We start from the raw sequence: 17522 nt of genomic DNA on the forward strand, positions 1-17522 counted from the left end.
TATGAATCCTGTACAAGTAATCAGTTGATAGCCGGGGCTAGTTTAGCACGCTTGTAGCGCGGACTAGCGAAATGTCTATGCGTAGCACCCTAAGCGTCTTACATTCTACATTAGAAAGCTAAATTAAATACATATGTTGAATTTCCAGGGAAAAATAGCCTAAATATTATCAAATCTGAAAGATATTACGGCTATATTTTACCATTATACTATTTAAAATATTCTGTGATTAAATTTTATTAATTCTCTGAAGTTAGAATTTTAAGAACGTGTTTATAAAAGTCTCTATCAAATTTAAAAGCTATTTCAGTGATGATGTTAATTTATGTGCAATGTACGACAACTTCAGTGATAATGCATCTAAATATATCTCAAATAGTAGGATTATATTGGGGAATTGCACTAATATTTTCACAAAAAAATTGAATAAAAAGTTTATGCCTAAGTTTGATGATTAATTTGGAAAATGATCTGAGCTTTGCTGAGAAGAAAGCTAGGTTGCAAAGAAAGAAAATTGTTAAACGCTTCAATCTCGATGTTCCGCAGTTTCATATGTTAAAACTGCTTTATTTCGGGAATACTGTGCTTGTGAACGCCAAACGCAAGGCAGACTTCTGACATACAGAGTTATAAACGTAGCTAAGCAACCTTCACAATCTACTTTTTTTTTATATTTTTTTCGCAGATGATGAAAACTTGCAAGAGCCAATAGGAAAGCAGGAAGATAAACAACCACGCCACGTAGAGGCGACTGATAAAACAAGCAGCTTGTTTGTTAGGCATTGTGATACGAGCGCTTGTGAAACTCAGTGCGGCGCAAGCAGTCGTGGAAAACGTCGTTTTTGCGAGTGAGAGAGAACAGGTTTCTCGTATAAAACACGAACACTTCCATTATCTGCAACAGGCAACCTGTGTGAGCCGCTCTATGTCTCCATGACGGCCATACCATAGACATTCATCTTCCTCAAGGATACGAGGTCCAGGATTTTCAGTGGTTTATATTACTGTGTAGTGATCGGTGTTATTAAAAGGGGAACGCCTCATATGAACTCTTATTATACATGAACTGTGTGCAGTGCAGTGTATAAAAGTGATTTCCTAACTTCACCGTGGCATGTTGGTAAGTTGTGTTAGCTTTCGTATTTATAAACTTTCGTCCATGGCTTATTAAATACATATACTACGATATGAAGAGCTTTATAAGCGTATTGGCTGCTCTGTTCAAGTTCACGGAATAATATTATAGTCCGTATTCTTGCTTGCTTTTGCACCTTGCTATTTAACAGTTCCAAAATCAGAGAATAACGGAGTCGCCTAGAATCATTCAAACTGCACTTTCTCCAGATTATGAAATGTGGAATTAAAGTATGTTGCAGTACAGAATTTTGCAGGGAATGTGATAAACTGCTCATTTGGAGTCCAACTGGAATTTATCTACCTTAACTTTAGTGCCTAGTAAAATCATCGTTTGAAGGCTAACTTTAGACCTACTAGTTTTTAGTCTTTTTTGAGAAATCAGATTTTTTTTTTTAGATAAAGTGCAGTTTGATTTCAGGCGACTCGATTATAGAAATTATTGTCTTTAATTTTTCATAGAACATTCGTCTTCACATAGAAAAATGAATATTCGCTTGCTGCAAATAAACGTTTAGGGAACATTCTTCCAACATGATTATAAGCTACTATTTAATTTTATAAGTTTCGATATCTTCCACTGTACTTGTTATTATGTTTAATTTCCGCTTTGTTTTTAAACTCTTTAATGTAACCACAAACATTATTTACTTTTAAAAAATCTTACTTCAAGTTTTTCGAGTGGAGAAACTACCACATGGGAAGTTCAGGTGATTGTATTGTATTTTTGGCCCAGGGAAAGTATATAGCATCTTAAATATTAAACTTCATCTTAAAAAAAAAAAAAAAAACTTACAAAGTTTCACGACTTTCACTTCCAAAATCATATAAACTTCCCATGCGATAGTTTAGTTCTTTCGGTCAATGTTACTTATGTTCCGCCCACTATAGAGACATAGGCCAATTTTACACATATTTAGTATAACTTGATGCTTCTTTGACAGGTTAGGTTTGGTTAGTTTAGGTTTTTGTTATAGCCTACCTTGCATATACGATTATAGCGCAACATTGGCAGTGATAAAAGTGAAATATTCGTTCAGTGGGCGTTGGATACTCTACATTCACCGTTCTTTCTTTCACACCAACGTTTTATTAAAACATAATAAAGCGATATATAGTTATAGTGATGTATTATGTCCTAATTACTGAAATATGTTTTTTCTCCATAACATACTCATCTTCATTTAATCTTAAAACTTCCATTTTGAAATATTAAATTGTATATTTAAGGTAGTCTGCGAGAACTATCAGTTTTTCAATGAACGATCAGTCGAAGAGCGCACTAATCACACTCCCAGTAAAATACTGTCTTATGTCGAAGATCACATATTACTTTCATAATTAATATTCAACTCCTTTCTACTGGTCAGAGGTATGCAATTGTAATAATAAAATAATAATGTATCAAAGGTTTTGGTACGTATTTATTAAAATATCTTTACAGCAGTATTTTTACTAGAAAATAGTGTATCTTTACAAGTCACAATTTTCGAGTTACGATTATTTTACTAGAAGTGCGTAATAAACAATTTATTATATGAACTGTGCAGTGATTATTCGTCCTTTTAAATGAAAAAGAAAATTAATATTATATTCCATTATACACTATCAGTCAAAAGTTTTCGATCACCTATCACAACTATGGATTTGTGGTTAAAGCAGGGATTTCGTTTTGAATATTCTATCATATCGTAATCCTAGAGAGAGAAAATATTTATTTTGTTGGGCTATTTAGTTTTTCCGATGTGTTTGTACATTGGCATAAATTATAGAAGCCTAGTTGTTTTCATAGCTGATCGAAAACTTTTGACCGGTAGTGTAGTTATCTTAAAGTCGTAATTAATTTACCCCGGGCCACCCAAAGCATTGATCACTTATGATATGAGCAGACCAAGAAGTCAGAGCAATCATTTAACATAGATATTAAATAAAACGCAGTAATTAGTTGATAGGAGAAGATAGGCATAAGAACAGAGTGTTTAACTGCAAAGAAACTGTAATATGATACTGAGCAATACTAATGAAAATACGAGTGTCGAAGGAGATTAGAGTACACTTGCAATGCAGAAGAAAAAACTGTAAATAAACAAATACATTTCAATTAGAGACGTCCGTAGAGGGGACAACCGCCTCTGATGTAAGGAGTCAGAATTTTTCTTTTACTTTTTTAATGTACTACGTAGAAATTTTTAAATGTTGTATTCACAAATGTGTATATCTTTCATATGAGTTGGTTTTCTTAACATAGGGGAAGAGATAATCAGCACAGAATTTACTCTTAAAAATTATCATGAGTATCGAGGAAGTGTTCTGCTTTTACTCCGTAATAGTACAGTCTAGTACAGTCACGAAGCACAATACGTAGGGAATATGCATTCAATGACAGTTGAACTTTGGTTGCTAGCCACTAGGATCGCTACTATCGCACAGTCTATTGTTCCTAGTACTCTCGGTTGCTAACCGGTTGGTGCACTGTATCGCGAGAAATGCAAAAAATCACCTAAAGCTTCGTGACTATGTACTAGATACTGGTAATAGTATAACACGAAAACCTGCGGGCGCTCATGTTTTTGACATCTCTTCAGTAGTGAAGTCCTACTTCTGAATTATCAAAATCTTTGTAAATTGTTTCATTTTAACAGAAAACAAATTTTTGCCATTTCATATTATTATAAAACGACTTCTAATGCCTTATTTTCATTATCTGAAAAAATATTCTAGCAAAAAATTACGGTACGATCTTCCTAAGAACAGCGATGCTCCATATTATTATTATTATTATTATTATTATTATTATTATTATTATTATTATTATTATCATTATTATTATTATTATTATTATTATCATTATTATTATTATCATTATTATTATCATTATTATTATCATTATTATTATTATCATTATTATTATTATCATTATTATTATTATCATTATTATTATTATTATTATTATTATTATTATTATTATTATATTCTTTTATGTGGTCTCATGCAGTAATAATAATTTTACGATATATTTGTTTTAAATTACCATTGTCGAAGGCAGAAAATATTAGTTCGATGTAAAATCTGAATAAGATCTTATCCGACCAGCACTTACCTGTACTTGAAGAAAGATAATGCTGATAACGAAAGTTTGTCAACAGATTTATAAGTTCAGTAATAAACTCCGTTTATTTAACGACGATGTTTCGTAATTACGAAAGTTATTTAGCATAAATGTTTTCGTACTCGTGTATACAGAAATTTATTGAAAACTTAAAATTTTGAGAATTTTATAGTCTTGAAAACTTAAGTCACTGGTGTTGAAAGCATCCCCAAACTCACAACCCATCCCTTTAATCCATTATAATATTAACTTCCAAGCTCTCTCAACAACTATTTCCTAGTTATTTCTGTCTTCACATGGTCTGCCAATGACATCGTTTTGTAATTCACAAATTCCTATGAAACTACCGGACTTCCGGGTTCATTTTAATGACGCCAGTTTCAGCTAATATTCCTCATTCTATAATTCCGTACCAGTAGGCTTGTTGGTTATCATCTTATGATTGATTTTATCATCCCATTCTTATACTTCTTCATCCATTACTTTGTAATAGTCTGCTTTTATCATTCCATTCTTTTGTAGTATTTCTTATACGTTTTTATCTTAAAATTGTTTGTGTTGATTGGTCTGTACCTACTTCCCAGTCCGTTACCATCTTGTAACTGGTTGCATAATTCTGTTCTTAATTAAACGGTTCAGAGCCATAGTGGGCCAAGCGCCATTTATTAAAACGAAGAAAGCAAGGGTTAAAGTGAATGCCATAGTTTAATGAAGACTGACATATCATTTAGTTTTAATGTGTATACTTTATATTACTTGGTATATGTTTCCATTGAATTATGGTAATAACTTCATTTTAACCCTTGTTTTCTACGGTTTTAGTAAATGGCGCTTGGCCCACTATGGTTCTGAACCCTTCAATTTGTTTCCATTTTGTAATTTTATTAGTTTCATTATTACATTCTTCTGTAATGATTTACTTTTTATCTTATAAATTATATTTTTAATTCCATTCTGATTTAGTTTCTCATTTCTTATTTGATAATTGGTTCTATTAAACCATTTTTTGTAGTAGTCCGTTTTCGTTTTATATTACATTTTCTCATTCCAATCTTCTGGTCTTTTTTCTTATGATACGTTTTCTCAATCTATTTTTCCATACTTCGTCATTCGTTCTTCTTCTATAATTTGTTTTCTCAATTCTACTGTGCTTCATCCTAGAATAGGTCTTCCTGAACCTACTCCTCTGTACTTTATCTTCTGTTACATTATTCTGTTTTTCTGAATCCATTCTTTCGTACTCTCTTATTCTTTATCAGGCTATATGTCGCCACTCGAAATTGTTAGATCTATAAAAATAAGTTGTTAGTGCGTCTACTGTGTACCAGTCTAAAGATCAGGGAGAGACTCAAATATTCTTTTATCTGTTTCGACCTTCCATAACAGTCCCTAACTTAGTTACAGAAGATACATTTTCGTGGCTCCTCCGATAAGCTGCTGTCTGTAATAGGAAGCGTAATCATGTTTTCTCCTCACCCAGATTATCTCATTAACTGCCCTTGGATGGTTTATTCCTGTCGAAAAGAAAATGTCCTTTATTTAAAGGTCACGAATATAACATTCATCTTCCATAACATACTTCGCTCCTCTCTCATATTCACTCACTCGCAATTCATCCATTCACTCACACACTAATATCCGACTGCAGATTTTATTTAATTAATCTGAAGTTTTAATCATGATATTATTTAGGGATTTTATTTACCTTTAAATGAATTATTTAAATATATGTCCCGTGGCTTCGTTCACTAACGCATCATGACTAGGACGGAGCCAATTGGCTGGTCTCCTGATCTGAGAAAAATCATCAAAGAGCCAATTGGCTATTACCGTTAAGATGATTAATATTCCTACACGTTCGAATTTTCAAAGAGCCAAATTGGCTATTACCGTTTCGTTGCCTAGACTTAGACCACTTCTCCTCCTAGTTGGTGCCTCCGCGTTTCTAACTCCTCTGGGTCAGCTCGCTGTACTTCTCTCCCTCCCCTCCTCTCCTCTCCCATCCCCTCCCCTTTCCCCGTATGTTGTAGCTAATAACTTACGTCCATTTTCGGCTTTCCCCCTCGAAATTTTCTAGCGCTCCTTCAGTGAAGCGGCGAAACCCGAAGTAAGACAAGTGGCCAACAGGCTTGGAGCTCACATACTCAGTTTTTCACAGCCCCAAACTCTCTTGGAAGGACGTGTTTTCACATAACTTTAAAGTTTCTCCTCCCACTTCCATTCATTCATTCATTCATTCATTCATTCATTCATTCATTCATTCATTCATTCATTATTCGGGTTACGGAATGAGCGCTGATTCGAGTCCTCATGGGGGGAGAAAATTTTTCATAAAATTTCTACCAGTGTATGTGACAGTTGCCCACTTTACACTGTGATGAATTTAGGGAGCTACGATCGGTAGATAAATCCGGTTAAGAAAGCCAGCTATAACGGCTGGGGGGATTATCATGCTAACCACACGATACCTCCATTCTGGTTGGATGATCGTCCACCTCTGCTTCGGCATGTGGACGTGAGGCCAACAGCCGACTGGTCGGTCTGTGTCGTTAAAGGGCTTCGAGTATTATTATTATTATTATTATTATTATTATTATTATTATTATTATTATTATTATTATTATTATTATTATTATTATATTTAAATGTGTAGTTCACTAAAATTTTTATTTACGTATCTTATTTAATACCTAGAAGACGACAGATATGAGTTACATTCAAGGAAGAGAATTGAAAGTAGTTCTCCATTGGGACTAACTCAATAGCTGACACTTTTCAATATCAAACGTTGGTTCATATTCCTCACGGAAGTGATAACAAAGCGAGTTAATGAGCTGAATATTTTAAGGTTAATTATAATGTATTATATCACCCCCTTCAAATAAGGTTAATATTATTTTCAGGAACCTTACCACGCTTTCAAGGTTCATAGATTCATAGCTTCTTAGTTCAAGAACTCGTTTACAAAAACTATGTATTGGTGTTCTCTATGTTTTATTGTTTGTGCGAAATTCCTAGAAAGTAATTTTTTCACATTACTGTCTACCGCGGACATACCAGGTAAATTTGTGTTATAGTTGTATTCCCAGTAGTGAAGTCAATGAATTAGAGGTAGGACTACAATTTTTTGGCATTTCATATGCGTTGCTGTCAGTATTATTATTGCTGTTGTTATCATTAATACTATTATTAATAGTATTATTTTTATCACAATCACCAGTACAGGTACACTATTTTTTTCTGCGGCTATTCAATAAATTCGTCTATTAATAATAATAATAATAATAATAATAATAATAATAATAATAATAATAATAATAATATAATATGTTGTATTACTTAAGACGTTTTCGACAGAATTTGTTGCTTATTTTATTTATGTACGACATTTACTATCAGGATATATAGTTTTATTTGTTTATTCAGTTTCGATTAAAAAATATGGGAATCGGTGAAAAAGTGAGATTAAAAAAAAGTATAATTATTAACCTTTATTTACGTGCAATTTCTTTGTCTAGAGAAATTAAAGATATAGCCGCTAAAAATTCCCAGCCTTGAAAATAGAAACGTTATTTCTAGTATGTGCGAATAAACCGTTAGTAAGTAGGTACTCAATTTCTAGATAAAATGAAGCCAAAAGTCCTCCTACTCTTCCGTCCTCTTACTTGTTAACATCATGCTTCTTTCCCTTGTCTTTCTTCTAATTCTTATCCTCTCATTTCCCTGCTCACCTAATCTCTTAATTTTACTTGTTCTTTTCGTCCTCTTTATCTTCCTTCTCATCTTTGTCATCTTGCTCGTCTTCATCCTTAACATGCTTCTCACCCTCGTCCACTTGTTTCTGCTCGTCCTCGTCACTTTGCCCCACTTCATCCTTCTCATCATGCTTCTGCTCCTCCTCGTCCTCTTGCTCGTCCTTGTCATCTTGCTCCTCTTCATCCTTATCATGCATCTCGTCCTCTTGTTCTCGTCATCTTGTTCCTCATTTTTGTTTTCTGGCTCTTCCTCAGCCATGTCATCATTATCCTGATCGTTCTCGTCACCTTGCTCCTGATCGTTCTCGTCACCTTGCTCCTGATCGTTCTCGTCACCTTGCTCCTGATCGTTCTCGTCACCTTGCTCCTGATCGTTCTCGTCACCTTGCTCCTGATCGTTCTCGTCACCTTGCTCCTGATCGTTCTCGTCACCTTGCTCCTGATCGTTCTCGTCACCTTGCTCCTGATCGTTCTCGTCACCTTGCTCCTGATCGTTCTCGTCACCTTGCTCCTGATCGTTCTCGTCATCTTGCTCCTGATCGTCCTAGTTACTTTGCTTTTGATCGTTCTCGTCACCTTGCTCCTGATCGTTCTCGCCACCTTGCTCCTGATCGTTCTCGCCACCTTGCTCCTGATCGTTCTCGTCACCTTGCTCCTGATCGTTCTCGTCACCTTGCTCCTGATCGTTCTCGTCACCTTGGTCCTGATCGTTGTCACATTGCTCCTTTTCGTTCTGTTACTTTTCCCTTGCTCGTCCTCGTCAACTTCTTCCTCATTTTTTCATCATGCTAATCCTCGTCTTCGTTACCTTGGTCCTCATCGTCATCTCGCTTCTGCTCTTTTCTTTCATCTTACACTCCTTAATTCACTGCCTTATGAAGTGCTGAAGCTATCTCGTCTTGTATCTCACATTTCTCCTTTGGTTTTGTCTATATTAATTTACTCTCTGCATCGATTTATAAGAAATCTTTGCATGTAGTCTAATCGTCTAGTCAGTAATTGTAAAGCTGTCCGTTTGTTTTCTGTTTTGTCGTGAAATTAACTCTGTGGCCGGGAGGAAAAAGGTCTTAAGTAAAAATTTTATACTTTTCAGGAAAGCAGCAGAAATATTGAAATTGGTGTCCATTATAGAGTTTTTTTTAATTAAGAGGTTTTTCCTGGATATTATTTGTTTATATTTCTTCTAAAATAAATAATGTTGCCCATTTAACAATTTTCTTGATTATTTCCAAAAATAGCCGCACTTAAGCCCTTTTAAGACTAGAAGCCAAACTGAGTAGAAGGGACTATTAAACATAAGACCTTTATTAATGTCAAAATAAATGAGAAATGTAAATTATTAGAAATGCAAAATGGGTCTTAAACAATTATAGGACTGTTTACCCTGGTGCTTAAAGTTTTAAAAGGAAAGGGCATCAATATGTCATAAAATGGCTAAAATACAAGTTATACCTTTTTAATAGGGAAGCATGGAAAGTAAACATGTGATGGTTTGTAAGGAATAAAGTATTAAATATACTTCCGTCCTTTTTTCTGTGTGTGCTGGATTCAAAATGTACTTAGGACATTTGGTAACGCTCTATAAATCCAGTCAGGAGTCTTATTTGACTTTAACCGTTTTACCAGATTGTAGAGAATTGTTTCCGCTTTCAGAATATATAAAAATCTCATTTTCACAAAAAACTGACTTAAGGCCTTTTTTCCTCCCGGGCACAGAACTAAAGAAGAGAAGCGGCCCTGAAGCGAACTTATACAATACTAGCTCACTTTGCACCATAAGGAACTCACGTGCAATTGAGGGGGAACACACGTTCTTTAATGCTTCTCTCCATTGAGATACTAGCGTGCTGGGTGGTGTCTTCAGAATTACATGACACGTGCAATGTAAAAGAAATTTGCTTTGCGAAGGGAGTAAGAAGCGAACGGCGCCGCAGGTTTGAATTGAGAGAAAAAGATAAAATGAAGCTGTCGCAAATTACATCTTTCAAGGAGGAAGGTCGCTCCTTTGAAGGCCATGTCACATTGATGTGCCGCCATTGTTGGTAGAAGGATTTTTTTTTTATCTATTCGATAATTACACAACATTACTCTTGGTCCTGCCGCCACAAATAACACCTGCTAATTGCATTCACTACTACTGATTATTGTGTTTGTCACGACTCTGCTACATCAATTTGGCTTATACAAATAATTACTTTACTTACTCCAGACGGTTTTTGAAACGTTATTCTATGCAACAAATTAGGTTTTTCTTCTAAAATTACTGTATACACGGCGAAAGGTCTTTCCATGCAACTTTCCAGCAGTGGCGCCTTTGTTACTTCGTTTCAGATCCTGAGTTTTAGAATCTTACATAGGCCTACTAGTTTTTTTTTCTCGAAGTTTAAATGTATTATATTTAGCCTACTAAATTGTGTTTAGGATTTTGTAATTTTTTTTACAACGGGATGTTTGTGGCATTATCATGATTTTTTAAAACAAAGTATTATTTTATTACGTCTTGAAATTAAAATACCTACGTCACACGTTTCATAAATCAATAAAAACTTTTGACGTTTGTTAAAGCAATCAGACTCCTCAGATCACAAGTTTTTGCACTGTCTCGTCATTCTATGAACGTATTACAACATACAGAATAATTATACCAATCATTTAATACTTCTGTTACAGGGATGTTCAAAGCACCTGTATTACGTGCTCATACTACAAGCAATACAAATCCAACAAGGTTCGCTTATCAGCAAGATAAAGTACAATCATCGCACTTAAGGAAATGTGCGGGATCTTGAGAGCACACAATGCAGGGGTTTTGACATCCCTCATCTGTAATATCATATAAAACACGCCACTAAGAATGATTTAGCCATTGGCTAGCTCGCGAGGTAATGAGTTTGCCTGTGATCTGGATTTATGGTCGGGCGTGGGTTCGATTCCCTCTTGAGCTGATTACCTGGTTGGTTTTTTCCGAAGTTTTCCCCAACCGTAAGACGAATTTCAGGTAATCTATAGAAAATCCTCGGTCTCATTTCGCGAAGTAAAACCTCACTATCACCAATTTCATCGACGCTAAATAATCCAGTAGTTGATGCAGCATTGTTAACCCTTTACGTACTGACGGTTAACATATTAACCGTTGAATCTATAGGGTGGCAGAGAGTAGTAGCAATAGTAGGTTTTATTTATGAAGTACGTTGGTATTCTTAAATTTTATATAACATTAGACTTAATTAAACTAATTTAAAATAATTTTATTTTTTACATTATAATGTTTTTTTCCTTAAAAATGAGCAAAATAATTTTAACTGCAGTCAACTGAAACCCCGTAAGCTTCTTTGAGTGTCACTACATCGATTGCTTTACATGGGCCCTCCCCATTCTTTGCCACAGGCTCAATTGATTACAGTGGCCGAGACGCGAATCTGTGATTTAGGCACGATATACTAGGCGGACATATGTTGTGCGCCTTAAACTGATAAGCTATTATTTTAGAACTATTAAATTTCACTTCACAACATATAGGCTATTTGAATACATATGAGGGATAAGCTGTTTTCAATTAAAATACTTGACTGTAACAATGCGTAGCTGTTCTCATGGGCAAAAAGAGGTAAATACATGAAAACATCACTGAATAAACACCACTCAAAATATTACTCGACCGAGGCGAGTGGAGCCGCGGGCGTAATGTGAACTATCGCGATGCGGTATTACGAATGCATGAGCAGTAGCGCCACGGCTCCGGGCTGCAGGACTCCACTGGACTTGGTCGAGTAATAACTGAATTCTAGTTTTTAAGTTCTAACCACCTTGTAGCACTTTACTGTCACATTATACAATGTACTTGTAAACAGAAGACGTGGTACTGAAGAAAAACCTATTTCAATATCTTCATGGAAATGCACGTTTTTAAGAATTATCAGATTTCCACAGTCTGTTCAGCGGCCTGTCAAATAAAAGAAAATAGAAATTTCGTTATTAACAGTGTGCGATATATGGGTCTACTTTGTTTAATGGGAAGAAATATTAATAATGATTGAGGAAGTAGGCCTAAATTGTAGATTTCCTGCTGTTACAGGGAAGTAACCGAGAAAACCTGCCCCAAACTTCGTCTTTGTGCACTACAAATTTTAAAAAATTTCACTTGAACTCATCGGGATTTGAAATCTAGTCTCTGGAGCATTAAGCCGACTTTCCGGCTATTCGGCTGAATAAGCTGAATTTGAATTCATATCAAATAGTGTACAGCCAAATAAGCTGAATTTCAACCCATAAGCAATCATGTACAGCCAAATAAATTAAATTTCAATCCATAAGCAATCGTATATAGTCAAATAAGCTGAATTTAAAGTCATAAGCTTTCACGTATTTTAGTAAGCCGACCAGCTATCCAAATAAGTTGAATCCGGCTTCAGAAAAGCTAAGTTGGTAACTCTGGATATCATGATTAATTTTTTTGTGTTCAAGTTTGCTCCACTTTACACCACATTTCCAGTTTCTCCATAGGCCTAATTTAAACGTATCTACTTAGTCGATACGTAATTTACATACACTTGCTTTTAATATGTCGTAGGTGCGAATAATTAACACAAAGTTGTATTGTAAAATAAATTTTAATTTCAATTAACAAAATACATTGTTGGCCTACTTTTATTTACAATAGATAACGACCACTAATGTATCAAAGATTTCATTTGAGCAATGTCTTTAACCAGTTCGTCTTTATTTCTGAAGTGTTTGTTTATAAAAAGTACAGTTCTCACATTTTTTTCTTCGGTAGCACTACTAAATTATTTTTGTTTAGTCTTAAACTTGGGGGGGAAAGGCAATTGCCCCTATTTATCCCCATAAATGATGTCTCTGATGTAAGCTTCATCGAGATAGGTTTTCTGACAATAGACATGCAACATCTTGATTACATAACTTTTAACACTATAGTACTTCGGAATATGTATTATACTGTATAGCTTTCGGGTGTTAAATATTATAGTACCTGGTTGACTAGTTCCAGCTTGTTATGGGCCATCTTCAGAACTAGTTGGTGCTGGTCTTGGCGCCACATATGCAGAACACATCACAAATGCTAACCATACCTACAGCGACATAAACACAGACATGGATATTCTACATATTCGACCAAAAAGCCAGAAACTAAACACTCTAGAACAATACGAAATATATAGACACACAAAAACAAATTCAAATAAAATTCTCATCACACAATTCAATTTTAGAACACACACACTCTTTGACTCTACATTACACTACACAAACATACCCCCACAGGAAACGGAAATAAAAGGCACCAAGACTATCACCAACCAGTTCTGAAGATGGCCCATAACAGGCTGAAACTAGTCAACCAAATACTATAATATTTAAAACGCGAAAGCTATATAATATATACAGTGGAAGCTCTTAAGTTCGACAGAAAATAAGTTCGACATCCTATCGTTCGACTGCTTACGTAGGAGAATTAGACACGCCCCTGTAAGGGTACTAAGAAATGTTTGTCATTTGAATGGGAATTTGTTCTATCTTGTAGTGATACTTTTGTTAAAGGAAAACGGAATATTTTATTTATTAGGACATCCATATTTAATCACTGTTTTTAAATCAATGAACTCTCATTTTTCTATTTGAGAATTGTGCCGTTTGTGAGACGGAACTGTCGAAACCCACTGTGGTACTAGAAGCGCATACACAAGTCTCGGGGCGGGCAGTAAATGCAAGTACAGTACTGTATTCGTTGTTGGATAACCAATAAGAATTTGTATTCATTTCACCTGCCACACTCACTACCCTTATTGGACTGAACTTTTCAATTCTGTTCTGTCGAACTTAGGAGAGTCCACTGTATTCCCAAGACATGTAACATTCTTCTATCGGCCAAGAACGGTCGTTTCTATTGTACAGATATGCAATATGTTCCTGACGTTGGTTATTGTATTTTAGGTTTGGCGGTACGCATCTCGGCGAAGCGCCATGGCAAGCAGAAGAGTTGTGCCACCGAGCGGAATGGAGATACTAGACCGCGAAACTGGAGAACAAGTGCAGGACAACTGGGCTAACCAGCGCCCAACCACAACATGTAGAACCAACGCCGAAACGGGGGAGGTGGAACAGACTCCAAGCGTCAACCCCCAGACCGAAAGGAGGAGGCCTTTCCAGGTACCCAAGAAAGCCCTGAACAACTACCACCACTTGAAGCAACGAACCGGCTTCCCAGATCAAATGCTAGAACTAGCAAATAAATTGAATGAGAGTGTGTGCCCAGAATACTACTACCCCCTGCGGATCGAGCAAAAGCTCTTGGGCGAGACCCGCAACATAAGCCCCGCCGTGTTCCTGATACCCACCCTGTTCCTGTTCCCCTTCCCAGCGTGGCTCACCGTGATCACCATCATCATCGAGCTGTGCCTCCACATGTGGGCCCACAAAACGAACAAACATTGCAAGGACTCGCATCTCAGGTACCGATCGCCCCTGCACGCGTTCACTTCTCAGTTTTGTGCCCTGTGTAATTCTAAGAGAAGTATGCAGAAGATCGGCCGGTTACAAGATGCCAGAGCCCTCAAGGTGTACAGCAGGAAACCAAAGTATTGCACATACGTTGAGAAAGTTAGCGTGGTTACGTAATATCCACAAACACCGAACTATTTCGCTAAGTATTTTTGTAAAATATTGAAGAATGAGTTTAAAAGTGGTGATTGTGATACTACGAAATGAGGGAGAAAAATCAAAATTTTTTGTTAGGATGAATTTGAACTCGAGTTTGTGGAGGAGCTGTCCAGTGGACAGCGACTACGAAATATTGCATTGTAGCTTAAGGAAAATTATTATTCGAGTTTTATAATTTTACTACTGAAGTTTCTACCACTAGTTAAATAAAACTCTAGAAAACAAATTTAGAAAAATAAAGAAATGAAGATTGTATATGGGTGTCAACATAGAAATGCAAGCCCATTGCATTTGAAAAATAGAGGAATAGAAACAAATATGTTACCGGTACGTAACTATTTTCAACTCCTATAAAGAACTTTATGCTCGACCATGCCGAAATGTAGTAATTATACACCTGGTAGCAGTCCTTTAATGCATGTCATTAAAGTACACCTACTCATTAAAGTACAGGTGTTTTCAGCCAATGACAACTCAGCTTACAGGTGTTCAGCCAATGACAAGTCAGCTTTGTACCGTTATAAAACCGCAAGTATCGATTATTCTCGGATATGCAATCGAAAGAGAATTAGCGAAAAGTCACGGAGGCTGGAAATCCAATACTGTCGAAGGTTATGTTCTGTTACTATAATAATTAGCGTTAATTGTAAATAATATTCAAATAAATTCAATTTGTCATCTCGTTTTTAATGTCGAATTCAATAATCAAGGTTATATCAAGTTTAACGGGATTACATCAAGGTCAATGACATTATTGTTCCTCGGAAAAAATCAATACTTTCGCGTCTGCGCACATCTCACAATTTATGACCTACAAGGTCACTTCCGATCTTGTCAGATACAAATAAAATGTATACATCTGAATAATTTCAAGTTAGAAATATGGTCGAGCATAAAAAGTCGTATGAAACTTGCCTATAATGGTAATTAAGATGCTCGTATGAATATTATGAAACTATCATTATAGGCTCGTTGCATAATGTACTATTATACAACAGACATAATGGTTTTAATATTTTTGCATGCTAATTGAAGGTTTCGTGTACAATAATTTCTGCAAGATTAGAAATTTTGAAACTAGACTTATATTAATTAACTTCGATATTATTTTTCATCTGCAAAATAATGCTGGAATTAATTGCAGTTGTAATTATATGGTGTGTACCTTTTAGAAGGTGACTAGGTGTTCCTGTCAGTTTCGAAGAAAAGTTATCTTACTATTATCAGATACTACCCACCACCAGTAAAAATTAAGAAATATGGCTGGCTAGTCACTTTCTAAAACAGACACTCTGTATGCAATATATAATTTGTATCAAATGATGGATGTTAATTATAAAACACTGTGGCAAAGAGGAGAAAACAAAAGAGAGAAATATGAAATGTTTGCAACACGCACGTAAATTAAATGTTGAGACAATAAGGCTGATGAAGACGAAATTGTTAAAGGAAAGACAGTTCCGACATGCGACTCTAAGATCTCATCATCAAGATTGCAGAGCTTGAGTTTCAGTGAGCTTCTACTTCTGATGCATGATCTTAACTTACATAAGACTGGTGATAAATTTTGTGATTAGCAAAAGTTCATAATCAACTGACAGTATAGTTCATAATACATAATCAGTGTGATTATTTTCTCGCAATCGACTGTAAAGTTTTATTTTAACGTAATAAAATGTTTGTATGTTTTCAGACTGTATCAAACCAGTGGCACAGAAGCTGAGATAATTGAAAGACAATAGAGTATTGGTTAACAAGTTGTTAGATATAGACCTGTAAGTGTGCTGCTTGTTGTTTCATACTATTTGTATAATTTCATATATTAATAAGGCTCTGATGGTTGTGTACCTTGCCGAAGAGTGTTGAAAGTTGTAATAAAACTGTTACTATACGATACAGATTTTTTCCTCTGAAACTGTCCATCGTATTACCCATATTTCCTTTGCTATAATTAATATAAGATAAGGAACACAGTAACAGGACACATAAGATGGAAAATGTGCATTTTACATTAAAATACCTCTTTTGAGATGGTATGAGTATTTTCACAATACACAAACACAGTGCAGTAGAGCGTCTCGTTTAGGCATAGTGAAAACGTAAAGTGCAGGTAACGAGCCGTACTATAAACACGAGGGATGCACAAGGTTTTAGTTATAACATTTATGGCAGGGCATTAATTGAAATTATATTTTCCAAAAACACACAAAACAAAAGAACACAAATTGCATAACGTTATCATATACACATTTTAACAAACGAGCAATTGTAACTTCGAAATAATTCAACATACCGTAAACTGGTGTTACTTTGAACAGAGAGGAAACTTTGAACATTTTTTTTTTTTTCAGAAAATCATATTTAGGTTTCTACATGCTGCACTTGTTATAGATGGAGGTAAATGATCATAAAATCATTCTCATACCAAATTTACCTCCATCTATTACAAGTGCAGCATGTAGAAACCTAAATAGGATTTTCTGAAAAAATTTTCAAAGTATCCTCTGTGTTCAAAGTAACCCCAATTTACGGTAACAAATCAAATTTTGCTACTTACATAATGTTGCTTTCAAGCAGCATTTTTACGGTCATGAATTTCATTTTCTGTATGACTGACATAATATCATCGTCTTCTGTGGCCGAATTAACAAAACTACAGTATATTGGTCTGAACTGTATCTGAATAAATTGAACTTTGAGAATGGATAATTATGTTTAGGAAATAATAGTCACTTCAGATCAATATATTGTAGTTTTATTCATTCAGCCACAGAAGGCAGTGATATTATGTTAGTCATACAGAAAATGAAATTCATGACTGTAAAAATGCTGCTTGAAAGCAATAT

General features: G+C 35.2%; 1 protein-coding gene and 1 long non-coding RNA gene across 2 annotated transcripts in view; both read left to right on the forward strand.

Moving 5' to 3' along the window:
* Positions 1 to 16570, forward strand: part of LOC138704986 (uncharacterized) — a 219100-nt gene extending 202530 nt beyond the window's left edge. The window contains exon 2 of the long non-coding RNA XR_011333523.1: positions 15495 to 16570. This is a non-coding gene — a long non-coding RNA (uncharacterized lncRNA). The remainder of the gene's footprint in view (positions 1 to 15494) is intronic.
* On the forward strand, positions 769 to 16570 carry LOC138704979 (uncharacterized). Its single transcript, XM_069833488.1, has 2 exons — positions 769 to 1120; positions 13951 to 16570. Exons 1-2 carry the CDS (start codon positions 1115 to 1117, stop codon positions 14632 to 14634), a joined length of 690 nt encoding a protein of 229 aa, XP_069689589.1. The 5' UTR covers positions 769 to 1114; the 3' UTR covers positions 14635 to 16570.
* Positions 16571 to 17522: the final 952 nt, after the last annotated feature.

Source organism: Periplaneta americana, chromosome 1 (genome assembly GCF_040183065.1).
Source record: "Periplaneta americana isolate PAMFEO1 chromosome 1, P.americana_PAMFEO1_priV1, whole genome shotgun sequence".
NCBI classification, from domain to species: domain Eukaryota; kingdom Metazoa; phylum Arthropoda; class Insecta; order Blattodea; family Blattidae; genus Periplaneta; species Periplaneta americana.